General features: G+C 40.5%; 1 protein-coding gene across 1 annotated transcript in view; it reads left to right on the top strand.

Moving 5' to 3' along the window:
- The window catches only part of smpd3 (sphingomyelin phosphodiesterase 3), a 47,374-nt gene that overhangs the window by 19,570 nt on the left and 10,417 nt on the right, over positions 1-17,387 (top strand). Inside the window, exons 3-5 of the mRNA XM_077568829.1 lie at positions 1,062-1,313; positions 1,417-2,719; positions 14,751-14,826. Coding sequence (XP_077424955.1) covers positions 1,062-1,313; positions 1,417-2,719; positions 14,751-14,826 — 1,631 coding nt within the window. The remainder of the gene's footprint in view (positions 1-1,061; positions 1,314-1,416; positions 2,720-14,750; positions 14,827-17,387) is intronic.

Genomic DNA, 17,387 nt, shown 5'->3' with positions numbered 1-17,387 from the left:
AGTCGGCCGACTTACAAACTGTGAGAGACTCCACACGTGACGACAAAAAATCATGGGAGTAACGATTTTGAACGTACCATGTGTGGTGTTCAGCCACACGGCACAATCAACACGTCACACACTAACCGATTTTATTCATGAATGTTTCGTGATTAGACAGGAAATCTCACAAAACCTCTTGAGAGTAAACGTGGCTTCAGAGTAAACAAACATGGAGTACCAGTCGCGATACTTTCTAGTTTGTTTTTAGCAGAAAAAAACAACATAAAAAGAAAAGGCATTGTTTAAAGGAGTGTAAACAGCACAAGCACGGACTTTTTGCTGCGCCATAACTGTTTTGATTTTGGATTCCCTACCCTCTTCCTCACCGCCTCGCTTTCAGATTGGCTGCACGTCCGTTCCCTGTCAACCGGTTGCGTGCTCGTTTGTTCTCAGGGCACATCACACACGGTGCAAAGTCGGGCCAAAAAATCCAACATGTTGAATATCCCGATTTGAGAACGACCTTCTGAGCGGCCAAGATCGGACTGAACAGACCACACACGGCAGGATTATCTGTTGAGATTATCGATTGGATGTTAGCACGTCCTTACGATTGTTGGGCGGGGAAATTCGGGGCTAAAGCCAGGATAAGTCCCCTGCCGTGTGAACCCGGTTTTATTGGACGAGAAGTGATTTACTAGGTCACTACGCTCTGCCATACACCGGCTCAGTCTCATGCCTCTTAAGCGAGTTGGAGTAGCACTGTTTTGCAAACATCTTTATACTGATTTTCAGGTTAGTGATTATTAGCATAGCATTTGGTTAGTTTATTTAGCATAGATTGTCATATAGTAGAAATTATTTAGATCGTACTTTTCACTGCTGCTGTCAATCACAGCCAGCCACGACCAACCCTCTCCTCATTCGCAAGCCCAACGGTCCTCCAGGCAACACCCACTTTTTTTTATTAGTGAGGGGTGGAATATAAATTAAGCAGCAAAATCCAGCAGTTTTTATCAATATCCGAAGATCAAGCCTCTTGTTTGTTGATTCAGACTAGTTTTCCCTGTCCTGTTAAGATATGAAAAGCGCCAAGCTGAGCAAGGCGATGCTGCATCAGGATTTGTTGGGGTCAAGGACTGGAGACCCCAGGGCAAGACCTTCTGTTTCTGCAGTGCCAACGTTTGCCTGCTGCCCGACTCCCTGGCCAGGTTCAACAACCTTTCAGACACCCAGAGAAGAGCACGGGAAGTGGGTAGGAGGATCAGAAATGGTGCCTGTCGTCCTCAGATTAAAATCTACATTGACTCACCAACCAACACTTCCATTAGGTATGTAGCTGTATCTAGTGATCACTGTAAGAGAAAAGTAAGTTTTGTGTCTAAGTTACACTGACGTATGTTATTCTTTCACATTCTGTTTCTCAACCATCAGTGCGGCTTCCTTCAGCAGTCTTGCCACGGGTTTTCGTCGTACCTCTTCTTTGGATCAGCGGCCAGATCAGACACACATTGTGAATGGCCCAGCAGACACTGAAAATGAGCCACTCGCTGAGTGTCCCATTCACACCGCAGGGGCTACAGACTGCGCAGTTCATCCATCTGCAGGAGTTCATGGAACCTCTGAATGTCCCCTTCACTCAGACACGGGAAACACAACAGCGGATTGCCCTCTTCATTCTGTGGAGACTAACAACAGCTCAAACTGCCCCATGCACACTTTGGCAGAGGCTCCAGAATGTCCAATGCACTCTACAGGTGTGCATAGCGGCCTCAGCAATCATAACTGCCCCATGCATGGGAAGGAGACGCAAGCTAATCATGAGTGCCCCATGCATGGACAGGAGACGCAAGCTAATCATGAGTGCCACATGCATGGAAAGGAGACGCAAGCTAATCATGAGTGCCCCATGCATGGACAGGAGACGCAAGCAAATCATGAGTGCCACATGCATGGAAAAGAGACGCAAGTTAATCATGAGTGCCACATGCATGGAAAAGAGATGCAAGCTAATCATGACTGCCCCATGCATGGACAGGAGACGCAAGCAAATCATGAGTGCCACATGCATGGAAAAGAGATGCAAGTTAATCATGACTGCCTAATGCATGAAAAGGAGACAAAGGCTAACCATGACTGCCCCATGCATGGAAAGGAGACACAGGGTAAATCCTCTTCAGAGTGTCCTCTTCACACCTCAGGTGTTCAAATCAGCATCAGTGCCCCTGAGCCGGACCCCTACGAGGAGGTGACAGGGAACAATCAGTCAGGGGAGCTGGCAGGAGGAGATATGGGCAGTATGACCGCCTCAAGGGAATCTCTTTCTCGGTACCATGGTAGCGATGGTTGCGGAATGATATCCTCGAACAATACTCTCTCCCACGTGCCTCGCACCTCAATATTTAAACGCCCTGGTAGAAAGCGCCGCCACGGAGATGAGACTTTCGACCATGATATTTCTGCATTTTTCCCTGCCAACTTGGATTTCCTTGCCCTGCAGGAAGTGTTTGATCATAGTTCAACAACACGACTGCGGCAGCAGTTACATCGCTACTTTCCCTATGTGCTGAGTGATGTTGGGCGCTACGGCTGGAAGGGCTGCTGTTCCAGGTTCAAATTCCTAAACAGTGGCTTGTTGCTAGCCAGTCGCTACCCAATCCTGGATGCTCGCTATGAGTGCTACCCTAATGGAAGAGGAGAGGATGCACTGGCAGCCAAAGGAGCACTCTTTGCCAAGGTCAGAGATTGATTCTCTTTCATATTTTCTTTTACCTGTTTGTGTTAGTACTGTGTGTTTCCTTTATCTATTTTGATATATTCATATAAGCGGAAAAGATGAATGGATGGATGGAAGATAAATATCAGTTTTATAAAATGTTGAACTTGAAGGAATGTCTCTTTGGAGATGTATCAGAAGTTGAAATGTGAAATCCATTTCATCCAAATCCATCCACTTGTGATTTCCACAATAACCAAAACGTGATCTTATCTCGATCAATCTCTAGTCTAGTCTTGTAAGTGCCTGGCCATAGCTTGGCCGTAGCAACCAGCCCCTGATAACAATAAAAAAAAAAGTCAGGTCTTGTGCCTGGTAGATGAGGTAAGGACAAGAAGCGGAAAACCACAACCTGGGAAACCCAGGAGAGCCTGGGAGTGCAGTGACTGTTATTGAGGCTGCCTCTGGACGTCCGGCCTTTGCGTACACGGCCTCGTTGGTGGTAAAGTCTTACCATCAGACATTTCATAGGCAGTTCCCTTAGGAAAACGTTGAGGTGTCGGCTGTCAGCAGCTGAGAGTGTCCAGGGTTGTATTTCACAAAGCAGCTTTATTCAGAACCCTGAGTCAAGAAACCCTGAAATGTTGGAAACTCTACGTCTTCCGTTTCAGAAAGGGAGGTAACTTAAACCAGAGGAAAATAGGTAACTCTAGCCTCTTTTATAAAATGAGGTCATTTAAACTCTTGGTCAGTTACCATAGCAACATTGTCTATCAATCAAACCTGGTCGGTGGCAGGTTTTTCACAATGAACCTTGAGGTTTTCTCTGTCCCCGCCTCCTTTCAGCCACACACGACATCTAATTTTCTCATTCATAAAGTCCACCGCCGCGGGTTTTTGCATAAATAAGCCTATAGACTATAGCATAAAGTCCACTTTTGTCACGAACATGACATGTCCTTTTGACAAATACCCTATTGATGAAGGTGCCGCAATATTGCGTAGTGAATTAAATATTTGTCGCAAGATTGTTTATCGGACCGCGCATAGATATGCTGGTATTTCTGGAGAGTTCTTTTTGAACGGTACTGTTTCACATCACAGTCCATCATCTACATACACAACTTAATCCGTCAATTTAATTCAATTCAATTCAATATTTATTTGTCATTGCAAATAACATGGTTATAAACAACAAGATAACGTTATGAGCGCCAAATACTGTCATAGTATGTCTATAAAGTTATTCACAGTCATTCATAGTATTCATAGTATTCTTGTACAAGAAAAATAGTGCTAAAGACTAGTCTTTGGAATTTGGGGATGGGGAAATAAACAGAACAGAGTGGATAGTTGTGTTGGAGCTGCAACAATGCAATACCTAAACCATAGTTATTGCAGTGGTGGAATATGAAAATGTATAGGTAGCAGAGAGGGAGAGGGGGTTGTTCATTTAGCAGCCTCACTACTAGGGTAGAGGCTATGAGCCAGTCTGGTGGCCCTGGCACGGATGGACCAATATTTCTTTCCAGAGGGTAGCAGACGGAAGAGGTGATGTGCAGGGTGGTGCTGATCGCGCAGGATGTTATGTACCCGCCTCAGACAGCGGGTGGTGTAGATGGTGTTGATCTCCGGGAGGCTTGTCACGATGATTCTGCCTGCTGTTTTCACCACACTGTAGAGGGCCTGCTGCTCGGCTTTAGTACAGCTGGAAAACCAGACTAAAAATCAGTAGGTCAGTATGCTGCTGTTTGCACACTGAAGTTAATTATGAGCGGTTGAGGGATTTTAGCCACCTTAAGTTTCCTCAGGTAGAAGAGGTGTTGTTGGGCTTTTCCCACAGCTGAAGTGGTGTTCTTGTGCCAGGTCACTTACATTTGCAACATTACCGGCGCCGTAGTCATGTGCTCACATCACAGCATATGTTGTGTGTTGCACCCTGCTTTTTTTCTTATAACATATGAAAAATGTTTTTATATTTCATCTTAAGTCAAGTGTGCTTCTCCCCCACAGGATTGCACCTAAATGAAATGAATTGCTGAGCTACAATTCAACAGGATTCCCCTGTAATGTTATTGTGATTGCATAGGACTACATTTAAATTTACGTATTGAGCCGACCAGCAACATTCTCCCACGCCGCCTTCCTCTATGGGGAGCTGCTGCGGTGTTGCACTTTTTTTCTAAAAACATGTTCAAATTTGCCATATGATCACATTAAGATTTTCAGTTGAGAGGGGTAAAAAAACAAACAAAAAAAAACATGGAAGCAGAGGACAACGTAAGGTGAAACTACTCTGGGTTGATCCTGGAACCGAAAACGCAGAGTTTCCGCTCTCAGTGTATGTCAACTGGCTGTTCAGGGTTAGTCCCGGTGTTTGTTAAAGATGCTTTGTGAAATGGACCCCTGGACTTGCAACCGTACTGTATAAGACAGAGGGGACCAGTTAGTTGAGGAGACAGAACCTGAGTGGAGTGCAGATTCAGGGGCTTTTCCACACTCTTGATAGCCTAATTATGTCCTCCAAACCATTTTCTATAACATTTGCCCTCATTAGGGTCGCGTGAGAGCAAGAGCGGACCCCAGCTAATTTGGGTGAGAGGTGAAGTACCACCTGGACTGAGTGTCAGTTAATTGTAGGGCGAAAGCAAGCGCTTAAATGAAGGACTAAGCTAATAAGCGTAAAAACAATTAATAGCTAAATTCAGGAATCTGATTGCCTTAATTTTACTATACACTGATGTCATTATTAGAACAGGAGTGTCCAAATTTTTCCTCCAAGGGACACCAAGAGAAAAATCAAAGGCGCACGGGAATTACTTTGATATTCTTCATTATTACATCTTAAACATGCTGAAACCAATAAATCTTATCTAGCTAAGATATGCAAAAATAAACATTCCTCCATCTATCTTACCCTGCTTTTCCTTTCGCCAATAATTCTGTTCGGGGTCACATGGAACTGGAGCCTATTCTCTGCTGACTTTGTTTGGACCAATCCTATTTGTTGACGTTGAGGGCAACTTTGTTGTGTAGCTAATGCTAAATGCTATCTTGGTTGACAGTTCAACACCACTAAACAATACTATGCACTCACCATTATCCAACGTTTTTTGCTCGGTCCCGGCAGCTATTGGAAGCTAGCTTTATATTTTGTTGCAATATTGTAAGCTTGTAACATAATATGCCGCCAGAAAGCTCAACTTGCGTTGGGTTCAACACCAACGACCACAGCATTTGGATAGTAGGACAACATTTGCCATGATTCTTAGTCGTGAAAGCAGGAAGTAGTTCTAGTTCCGGTTTGATGAAAACACGCCTGCCAGCGAGCAGATGCTGATGAGAATGAAAAGGCAAGCTAAATGTGAAAATAATTGGAAATAATTTAACAGTTAAATTCCCTATTAATTGGTTAATTGTGTGAATCACAAAGACAACTGTGCGATTGACATACGCATGGCAAAAACGGGACGACGGGATACAACCTGCATAACATTGGGACAATACAATGACGTATTCGAAATCCGCTAAGACACGAGGCTTAAAACCTGGACTGTCCCGGTCAATACGAGAAATGTGGTCACCCTGCCTTAAGTGCAACCAACTTCCGCGTTTGATAAAACTGCATCTGATCATCAGTGAGCTGTCTGGTCTGTTGTATTTTGTTTTATAGTAACTTATGTATATGTAGACATACACATTTTACATTCACACATTATATTAAACAAGGTTTTGATGCTGATAAAGAACCTGAAACCTCTCCATTCTTTTATTCAAAAAAGTTTAGTCTTGTTTCCCTTTGCAGTCAGAAGCAATACAGGATGTTTCTACTTGACCACTGCACTTAGTGCAAGAGTGTATCAGTGGCTTTTGCATTCAGGAAGAGTCAATTTGACATGACATGAAGTGCAGTAGTCTTAATGAGTTGAAGAGCAAATTTTAAAGTTGAGTTGCATAAGCACGGGAAGTGGTGTATTTAAGGCATGACAAACAGAGCACGAATGCGGCATCAAGCTGAGAGATGGAATTTCCAATGCAGCTCCTAGATTACATCCTTCCTCATTTGAAATAGTTTTTGTGTATTCAAACAAAACACACACTTTCTCTAAAAGTATTTATTGCTAAGCTATAATGACACCATTGAGCATAAATAATGATACCAGCTGTGGTGAGTGTTCATCTCTTTTGTGTGCATGTATGTGCATACATGATGTGTGGTTTCTGGATGAGATCACTAATAAGATTATCATTACCAATGATTTAAAAAAATATATATATACTAGTTTAAATATAATATAAATGTAGAACTAAACACTGTACAACTTTTTGGTTCAATTGATAATTTACATTGTAGCGTGTTTGGTAGCAACAGATTAAAAAAAAGAATGTGAGTCTAGAACAAAGTAATAAGTTGTGCACATGGAAAAGGTAGTTGTCTAACATGCCCCTGATTTTGTCCTTCACCTTGCAGAGCCACAAACTCAGATCATACCATTCTAGGCCAACCAGAAAGTGAAAAATGTTTGTCCAAATGGAGAATGAATTCTTGCTCATTGCCATGGAGGCGCCAAATGTCCAACAAGCTTGAAAGCAGCCAGCTCACTTGGCATTTCTATCAGATGTGTGTGCTACTTTGACAGAACATGACGTGATCATATTACAAACGATTAACGCTGCGCTTTCAAAAAAAAAAAAAAATTCAAATTGAATTTCATTAAGAATTGTATTTATTTCTTTATTTCTTTATTTCTTTATTTCTTTATTTCTTTATTTCTTTATTTCTTTATTTCTTTATTTCTTATTTCTTTATTTATTGGAGGGGGGTGGATGGATGGATGATTTTTTTCAAATATTTATTTTTCCTGTTAGTGGCTCCAATGATTAAAAAGATTAAAAAGCATTCATGAAGTTAGACATGAAAAGGCTATACTGGGTGTTGATCCGAGTCTGCTCAAGAGGTCTGCTCTGTCCCTTCCTAAAGAGGGCATTTTGCATTGTGTAATCAGTTGAGTTTGTTAATGATGTATACGCCAAAGTGCTTCACCACTTCCTCTTTGCACCATATCATGAAGCTCAAAACTAGTCCTCTGCACTCCCCTTCATTGCTGTCGTCACTGATGTGTCCAAAAGTAGATGACATTTCAATAAACTACAGGTGTCATGAACCACAATTGAGCCGTAAATCTGACGTGATGAGATTGAAGAAGAGGAAAGGTGCCAGAACGGTTCCGTGGGGCACTCCAGTGCTGATTGACACGACCTGAGAGACACACTTATCCACCTTGATGTATTGTGAGTGGTTAGTGAGGTAGTCCTCGTGCTGTCGTGTCCAGGCGCAATTGCAAATCATTAAGCTTGTCCTAATTGACTCTGACAGTGCTTCTCTGCTTCTCCAGAGGTTTAATATGCTGCTGGCATGTGAACTACAGGGGGTGCTGGAAAGTAATGAGAAGTATTCTCAAGTGCTGAAATATAGTGCCACGGGTCCATAAGTACTGGGCCTCATTCAGTTACAATCACAAAATTGTGCTTTAATCATGCATGTTTGACACAGAAATTTGTGATAAAAAATATTCCAAATGTTGTCACTCAATCATGGAATCATTTTGTTTTCATATACCATTTAAAGTGCAAATACCACAATCATTTAGAAATATACAGCAACTAACCAGGCACATAAGAGTTAATATAACGTTGGTGATACGCAGTCCGTCTTAAATTTGTGTCATACTGGCTGCCTCTTCAGGATCAAGTAGATTATTCAATTCTGCACAATGTGTTTTGTTGCAGATTGACGTCATTATACATGTAGTCATTTTCTGTATTAAGCAAGTTATTTTCCGATTATATCAGCCTTTTGAAAATAAAATAAAGATTAAGAAATTCATTAAAGCTTTGGTGCCACCTCTCATAACTTTAAATCTCTGCACGTTGGCTTTGATGCGTGAAATGCAATTTATATTTCTACTAGGGCTGTCAAAATTGAAGCGTTAACTCTGGAGATTAGTTTAAATTCTTTAAAGCCTTAAAAAAACCTCAGTTAACTCAGTATGCAGCTAAACTTGGAGGAATGACTGATGGAAAGATGAACATGGATTAGAGGTTGTTTTACTTTCTGATTTATTTACTTGATGCTTGTTGGAGAACTCTTAAGTAATGTGTGCACTTTGCAGAGCCAAATTCAAATAGCAGACTATTTGTAGGCCTTTGGTGTATCATCTCAGTGCAAAATTCCCTGCTCAAGTTACCTCCAGTTGACCTCGCAAACCAATGCTGCTGGAGGCTGGTGCGCGTGAGCAGAACTAAACATGTAAGCGAGAAGTTCCGAGAATTGTTTGTTTGAATCCATTTTGATCATTTAGTTTAACAGTTGTATTTTACAGGAGATGCATTCCATTTAATGATCAAAGAAAGCTATTAGAACAGACTGTAAACTTTATATTTGATGATTTTTACATTCATTTCAAGATTTTACTCAAATATCAGTCACAAACTTTGAAGTAGAAAAATGGGATTAATCACTAATTGCGATTAATTATAGAAAATTGTACAATTAACTAGTTAAAAAATAATCGTTTGACAGTACTAATTTCTACACACTTATTAGTGGATGAGGCCCATTGAGAGTGCTGGGTTGTCCTTTCTTTGGTACACTCTAAAATGAGAATTGTTGAACCAACTTAAAAGAACACACCACTAATAACTCATTTTCCAGTATTCATTTGGGCATTGTGTATAAAGAATAAAAGTGCAAATACCTCTGGCATATTATTCCCTGAATTTTCTTTTAAACCGATTAAGCCGCCTTCGTTCATTTGAATGGAAGCTTGCTAATGTTGAATGTGCATGGAAAATGCCGTCTTCTATCCCAACTACTGCGCCAATTCTGATCGGATTCATGTCTTTCCGTGTGGGGGTGGGACGGTGGGAAGTGGCCTTGACTAATGTTGGCTGAAACGCGCTGAGCACACATGTAGCTGTCCGAGCAGGGAGAAAGTCAGCCAGATGTTTCCTGTCCATGTCAGAGACTGTCCACAACTTATATTTCCAGAGTGAATCAATGGTGACTTAACTAATAACTTGAGCCCCTGTAACACGCAACTTGCAGACGGTCCCTAACTTGTACTCACTATGAGCCAGCCGGCTGAATGTGTCCTCCTTATCAGCCAGTTTCATTCCCACATTACAGGGCGTAATTCCACCTTTAATGATCAGCCGTGAGACGCAATAATTCCTTGTGAGTCTCTTTTTAGTCATTGGCAGCCATGTTATTCTTTGCTTGTTTATAGCACACGATACGTCACGATGATTGTCCAAAACGGCCGATACTGTACTTGATGCAAAAGTATTCGTAAAAAATACTATAAAATCATAATCGCTCACCATAAATTGACTATTTTTTTCAGGGAAGACTTGAAATGAACCATTTCACGGAATAGTTGGTTAGTTTTTCATAAATCTTGCATTCCTTTAAGATTAAACAGAGTTGTTGGCCAAATTAATAAATTGTTTAAGTGGTAACACACGATAGAATTTAATTAATCCAAAGTGAATATATTAAGTTTAATGAACTCATAATTAATTCAGCTTAATATATTCATTTGCATTAACGTAATTCAATGGTGTCTTTCCACTTGAAGCAATTTTACTATAAATTGGTTCAACAATTCTTTTTTAAGAGTGTAATGGGCCAATGCAGGAGGTATTTGCCAGGGCGGGCACCCTCATCAATTTTAGGGAGAGCCCCTGCCAGCTGACCAGCACAGAACCGAAGGACCTTTGTGCAGATGTGGGGAGAGTTTGGCTGGGGCTGACAGGGGTGCAGGGAGAGGTCTAATCTTGTAATAGTGACCAAATGGGAAGTGAAAGTTGGGGCACGAGTGTAAGTTGGAAGGCAGTAAGCCAGTTCCTGCTGAGCTGGCTCGACATGTTCAAACATTTATAAGTGTGTGTGTGCGTGCGTGCGTGCGTGCGCGCGTGCGTGCGCGCGCAAACATTTTGTTTCATGTGTCCAGACAGATTCTTCCATCTACTACTCATAATGAAGACACACTCAAACACAGCTTGCATGCTGACCGTCTCATCCTATTAGCCCTGCTGGCCGTCACTGCAGTTTAAAAGCTGGCCTCACCTTCCTCTCATATTCGCGGTCACTCCAGGTGCCCCAACAAGCTGGCAAACATCCAGCTGGCATCTGGATCTACTCTAGAGTATGTATGAATGCAAACCTCAAAGAATAACAAAAACAAATATGTCCGAATGAAACTATGCACATAGTTTGACTGACCTGGGTCCAAACCCAAAATAGCTTTTTATTGTCCAGTTTGACTTTCTAAAGTCATTCTATACATCAGCTTGAGCATTTTTATTTTATTAATGAACTTGATGAAAGCTGCACGTCACAAATGGATTTAGTTCTCCGGAAAATGTAACCCAGAGGCTGCACATACTCATTATCGTAATTTCCCAGTGGACATATCTACCTGGAGAGCAGTATCAGGTCAGCAGCATTTGTCTGAATTGTATCTTGTGGAGAGGTAATAGATTGGAGAAAAAAAAAGAGGGAGAAAGGAAGAGAGAGGCAGAGATTGAATATTAATTAAAACTGTCTCCCTGTAGAGGGAACCAGTGCTCAGTAATTAAAGCTTTTCAGACTCAACATTTATCCCCTCTTATAATTATTCCTACCATATGTGTGGGTGTCGGGGGGTTAGGGAGCGTGTGTGCTTGTTTGTCGGTTTGAATGACAATTGTCTGACATCCTCCATGCCCCAACCCAACATCTAAAACACATACTGTTTGACCTTTATCATTGTGGTCAGCCAAAATGATCAACATTAATTGCTTCCTGCTGACTCAAAGAACATGCATGTTAACCCCTGGGCGTTATTTGACCATTTTTTGGCTTTTTGTTGGTTCTGACCAAGCCATTTCAAAATAAAATAACGCCCAGGGGTTAAGGTCACTTACTAAGCTTAAAAGAACAGGTGAAGTAATAAGTCATTAAAAAAAAACACACTTTTGATTTCACTAATATGCAAAATAAATTTGTTCTATCACATCAACGTACATTTTTTCATCGCAATCTTCCTGCTACGGATACCAATTTCGCAATTGTTATTAGCCCTTTTGTGCTTGTAGTTCGTGTCGCACCCAATGGTTCAACCGCCATTTACCTTCCACAGCTGGTGACTGCATGTGGCCGTTGCCAAGTGACATGATTTCGGGCTCACACAGCTTGTCGCCCTCTGCTTTGCTCTTGCAAGCTTTTACTAGCTTCATCTGCTAGCCGCTCCATCCAGGCTCAGGCTAGCTTGTTAGCTGTTCCGGCTAACTTTGGCCCGCTCTGTCTTTCGGTGTTGCTCGCCAGGGTTTCGCTAGCTGTCAAGTTGCCGTCGCTCACCGAGATGCTCACTTGCGCACGACAATTAGTAATTGGTGGTAGGCTTGTGAAGTGTAGTCTCTATGAGTCACCGTAGTGCGCATGCTTCGAAATGCACGCACTTGGGCTGCATTCTATTATTTAGCAACATCTAGTGGTGAACTTTTACACACTGTACCTGTTTTTTTTTTCGAAGTGAAAAAGTGAGAGGTTGTTTTGATCACAGTTTATTATTTGTACTGCACATCTCCATAAAACTTGCATATGGGTCAACCATTTTTTTAAACCATTTCAATTTGTAACAAATTTTGGATACAGGAATTTACAAATGGGCTTCGTGTAACTGAATTAGGCATGTGGTTGACTTACTGTACATTGTGTTTTAACAACAGGGGTTAACTGGTGTATAGGACTGAGCTCTAAAGTATCCGTTTTGGATTTGTATGTGGCTTCAGCATACAGTGTCCATTGTGTGGCCAAACAAACAAACACAATTCTCCACAACATACAGTATTTGTCAATTTTTAATAATATGTAGCTCTTTGCGGAGGTCTGTACTTTGCTGTGTGTTTTAGTTCTTCTGTTCCCATTGTCACATAGTGATGATGATGATCAATTTATTGACTGCATTGTGTCTGGCTCTATCACTGCAGTAGCCGTTTGGAGAGTACCAACCTGACGTGTATTACTTGGTGAAAATGTGGCTTTACCAACTTTTCTACTACTATATTATTACACAGTAAATAAACACACACAACCAGTTAAGCAAAATATTTTGTGCCAACATTAGAGTTAACAACACAACTACAAAAGATGCAAGGGCTGGTTATATACAATATTATATGACGATTACACAATATTCTGATGCATATTAAAATCCAGGGACTCGTTGAAAATAACTTTTTAAGATAAATTTGTTGCTTAGGGTCTATAATGTACTGTATTTTGGGGACTATAAAGTCACACACACCCAAAATTCAAAGCTTGGCAGGTCCTGTGACTTATACTCAGGTGCGACTTTTATAAAGTATATATTATAATTAGAGCTCAGACTGGCAAAAAGAATCCCCATTCCCTAATCGTGTTGATTTTGTTTTGGCAGATGGCAAGTAGGCCTACTTTTGGTGCATTACCGCTGGTGGCCACATGGCAACAATGCACAAAAACTATTTTCTAACCACCAAAAGAAAGTAGAAGTGTGTAATCCTTACGCTATAACAAGGATCTACAGCACCAAAAGGTGCAATAACTGCCCAGCTTTCTGCTGTTGGCCATAATCTGATGTGGCATTCTAGTTAAAGCAAGCCATTTTAAACTAAAACAAAAAAAACTATTCCGTCGTTAGAAGCAGAAGCCGTCCTATTTTTAGATGCATTAAAAAAATATATTATGCTGCCAAATATTCTCTCAAACTATCATTTTATAGGCAATATTATGCACGATATGCTGTAAATCAACCTAAATTACAATGAAAAGATTGATTTTGATTTTTTTTTTTTTTTTATGGTTTGAATGACACCCAAAAGCAGTCTCATCTGCTTTCTGTCATCAAGGAAAAAGTAAAGTGGTCAAGCGAGTGGGAGTAATGAAAGATGAAATCTTGGCTCACTCCTCATCTGATGTCAATGTTCAGGTAATTAGTTAGAGACGCCTTGGGCGCTTGCTGATTGAGGCTTTTGTAAATCAACTTGATTTGGCTGATGTGTGAAGTCGCTGCTCATGTCTCGTTTTTACTTCCGCTCTTCTCTGAATAACCTATGATGACAGAATTGAAAGGAAATAAAATGATTTCAGAGCTCAAAGAGACTCGCTTTTTAAAATAATTTCTGATTGGGCTTTGTTTAATTATCTGGAATATTGATAATTTTTTAAGAAAATGTCCACCGAAAAAAATTACGACTTAAAGGCAGCAAAAATAGCACTAAATAGGGGGCTCAATTGTAAATATATTGTTCCAAAAATAACACGAATGCAAATGAAATGCGGCAACACTGCCCGTATGAGGTGAGTTACAGTATATCTCCATGTTCTGCATATATATTGTTCCCAGAATGCATTGTGTGGCACAGTTAATTAAGTTGTAAGGACGTTAATCCTTGTCATATGTGTTTGTGTTACCAGTGTGTCATATTTAGCATGTTTATGATGGTCGATGTTTTTATTTTATTTTTTAAACAAACCATAACTTTAGGTTGTGTGTGAAATAATGACATCCAGGGCAATTGCATGTTTAATTTGCATTGCTCATCTAACGATTGCTTGTGAAATTACAAATGTATATGTTTGTTTATGGCTGGCTGATTAACTCATTCACTCCCAGCCATTTTCACTGAAGCAACCCCTTTCGCTCCTGTCTGTTTTACTGGATTTTTACTGATTTTGAAAAGCCCACAGAATATTGTGTTCTATTGCTGTAAAAACATACTACCTACCAAAATAAATATTAGAGTCTCTTCTTTCATTAGGAAAAAATGTATATTCTTATCTGTTTGTTTTGCAGCAATTAGCATTAGAATATAGCTAAGTTTCATCATTCACAAAGCTGTTTAGAACTGTGGGTAAATTAGCTTTATTCAACATGGCCTTGGTTGATCCACCTTTCAAACATTTCCTGTAACGTACAATGTGATGGTTATTTTTGTTGACATCATGTCATATTTGTGTCTCCAGGTTCATGTGGGAACATCCCATCAAGAACAAAGGGTTGTGGGATATCTCTCATGCACCCACCTCCACGCCATAGAAGGTACAATTATATTGTATGATTTAAAGCGGTCAAAAGCATTTCTTACTCCATACTCCTTTTATAGAGCTAAGTTTTACGTTTTAATGTCTTTGTTTTAACATCAAACATATGTATATTTGTTTCTGAGTGGGTGACCAGAACTACGCATTTTCAGTTCTGTATGTGGTTGTACATCCAAAAAGCCACATAAATGTGTGCACTGAAATTTCGGCGTTCTTCCTCCTGCAGTTTCTATGGCGACTGGCTCAAGCTGTTTAAGGCATCACAGCCCTATTTAAAGCTCCAGTCAATGGCTCCCTCATTTTTTACTCGAGACATGTCTCCCACCCTTGCCTGTGTTGAGCTACTCCTGCGTTTTTCGCAGGTCTAAACATAGCACTGCCAGGGCGGTTACTAAATATAGAATAACCCCTTTGGGGCAGGAGAAGAAATGGGGATAAGGGAGAAGAATCGCAGGGGTAAAGAGTATAAAAGAGTATCAAACGTATTTGTATCGTAAAAGATTCAGTTCAAGTTAGATAGATTTTTCATCCACCCTATTTCTAATGTTAATTCTATTCATGGTCACACTTAAACAAGCGCCAATCCCAGAGAGGGAGGTGAGGTTTGGATTGGTCACCAGCAAATCAGATGACACGCAAAGACAAACAATCTTTGACACACACACACACACACACACACACACACACACACATACATGCCTCCGAGGTAATCATCTTCGCCTCTTCGGTCAACCAAACATATTTTGGACTGTAGGAGAAAACAAGAGTACCTGAAAAAAAAAAACGTAATCAGGTTTTACACCCACATGGTTGGGAGGGTTACTTTTAAAATGTAATCCATTACAGTTACAAGTTACCTGCTAATTTTTTTTACTTAGTAACGTAAACCAAGTACCATAATATTAAAGCAATATAACTGGATTACATTTGGATTACTATTTAGGATTAGTATGCGCATGAAGACAAAATAAAATAAATATCACCACAATATATATTCTATACAATATGCCCGTGCTATTTGCGGGTGATAGGGAAAAAATCCTTATGTAATTAAAAAGCATGTAGACTATTGATTGATTGATTGATTGATGGCCATATGCTGTTTTCGAACTGTCACTGAAAGCAACCACAACTCACAGTTAGATAGATAAATAGATAGATAGATAGATAGATAGATAGATAGATAGATAGATAGATAGATAGATAGATAGATAGATAGATAGATAGATAGATAGATAGATAGATAGATAGATAGATAGATAGATAGATAGATAGATAGATAGAATGATGTCCTTTCTTTCTCTCGCCCTCCTTTGCACTCTCTGTCATCGTAGAAATTGTAATCCCTCGAAGTAATCCCCATTTTTTATAAATGAACCTGTAATCTGATTACATGTTTTTTCCTGTAACTGTACTGGAATAAGGTTACATTTTTTTTGCAATCTGATTACATAACGGCGGTACATGTATTCCGTTACTCCCCAAGCCTGCCCACACGTCATGTTACTTTCCCATTCAATGATTTAGTACAGTGGTACCTTGGCTCACGAACTTAATTGGTTCCCACAGAGAGTATGTGAGCCAAAAAGTTTGTCTTCCAAACAAGTATTTCCCATAGGAAACCATTGAAATGAGAATAATCCGTTCCCAGGTCCCCATAAAACACAATTTTCTACTAAAAAAGCCTTAAAACTACACAAAATATACCTTATTTTATGTATAATAAATGTGCTATTGTATTGTAATTAAAGAAATACACTGCACTGTATAATAAAGTGTTTTTATTTGCAAAACTTACCTTTGTGATGGTACAGTAGTTGAAGGCTTGATGGAATGGAGTGGGAGGAGGAGGAGGGAGGGAGGGAGGGAGTTACTGTTTGGAAGGAGAGTCCTCCGGTGTGGCTTCTCTTCTTTGCTTCTTAGGAGACTCTTTATCCTTGTTGCTGACTAAAAAACTCTTAATTGACACCTGTTGCTTTCTGAGTTGTAAGGTCTTACGAAACTGAGGCATCACATTATCATTCATCATGTTGATGATTCTCATAGCCACAGTCTTTTCTTAATGGTACTGTTCGATAAAAGCCTGCACATCACTCCACTTAGTTAACATGGTCTTGATGCTCTCACTTGATGCTGCAGCCATCTCCTCCTCCTCGTCCTCACATGACAACTCCTGAAAGGCTTCCTTCTGCTTGTCCTCTTGAAGGCGAATCAAATCCTCTGTGTTGAGGACATCATTATGAACTTCCAGGTTGCCTCTTGATGATATCCGAGTGAAGTTGCCGTGCTTTCTCGGCGATAATACCCGGGACGCTAAGTCACACAAACGCACACCTCGTTCGTGTTTTTCGATGATCTCCTTCTTCTGCTCGACCGTAATTTTCTTTAATGTCTTCTTAGGCTTAACACTAGCTTGTGGTGGGGTCTTTTTCGGTCCCATGATAGCAAAAGTACACTCCAAAATGGTCCAAAATGTCTACCAAACACAAACCACGTCCGCACTCAAAGAAAGGGGGTGACGAACTGGGAGGCCGTGAGCGTGCGTCAGCTTCTCGTGAT

This window comes from Vanacampus margaritifer, chromosome 6, assembly GCF_051991255.1.
Source record: "Vanacampus margaritifer isolate UIUO_Vmar chromosome 6, RoL_Vmar_1.0, whole genome shotgun sequence".
Lineage (NCBI taxonomy): Eukaryota > Metazoa > Chordata > Actinopteri > Syngnathiformes > Syngnathidae > Vanacampus > Vanacampus margaritifer.
The sequence above is the reverse complement of the archived record's forward strand: the minus strand, read 5'-3'. Positions and strand labels throughout refer to the sequence as shown.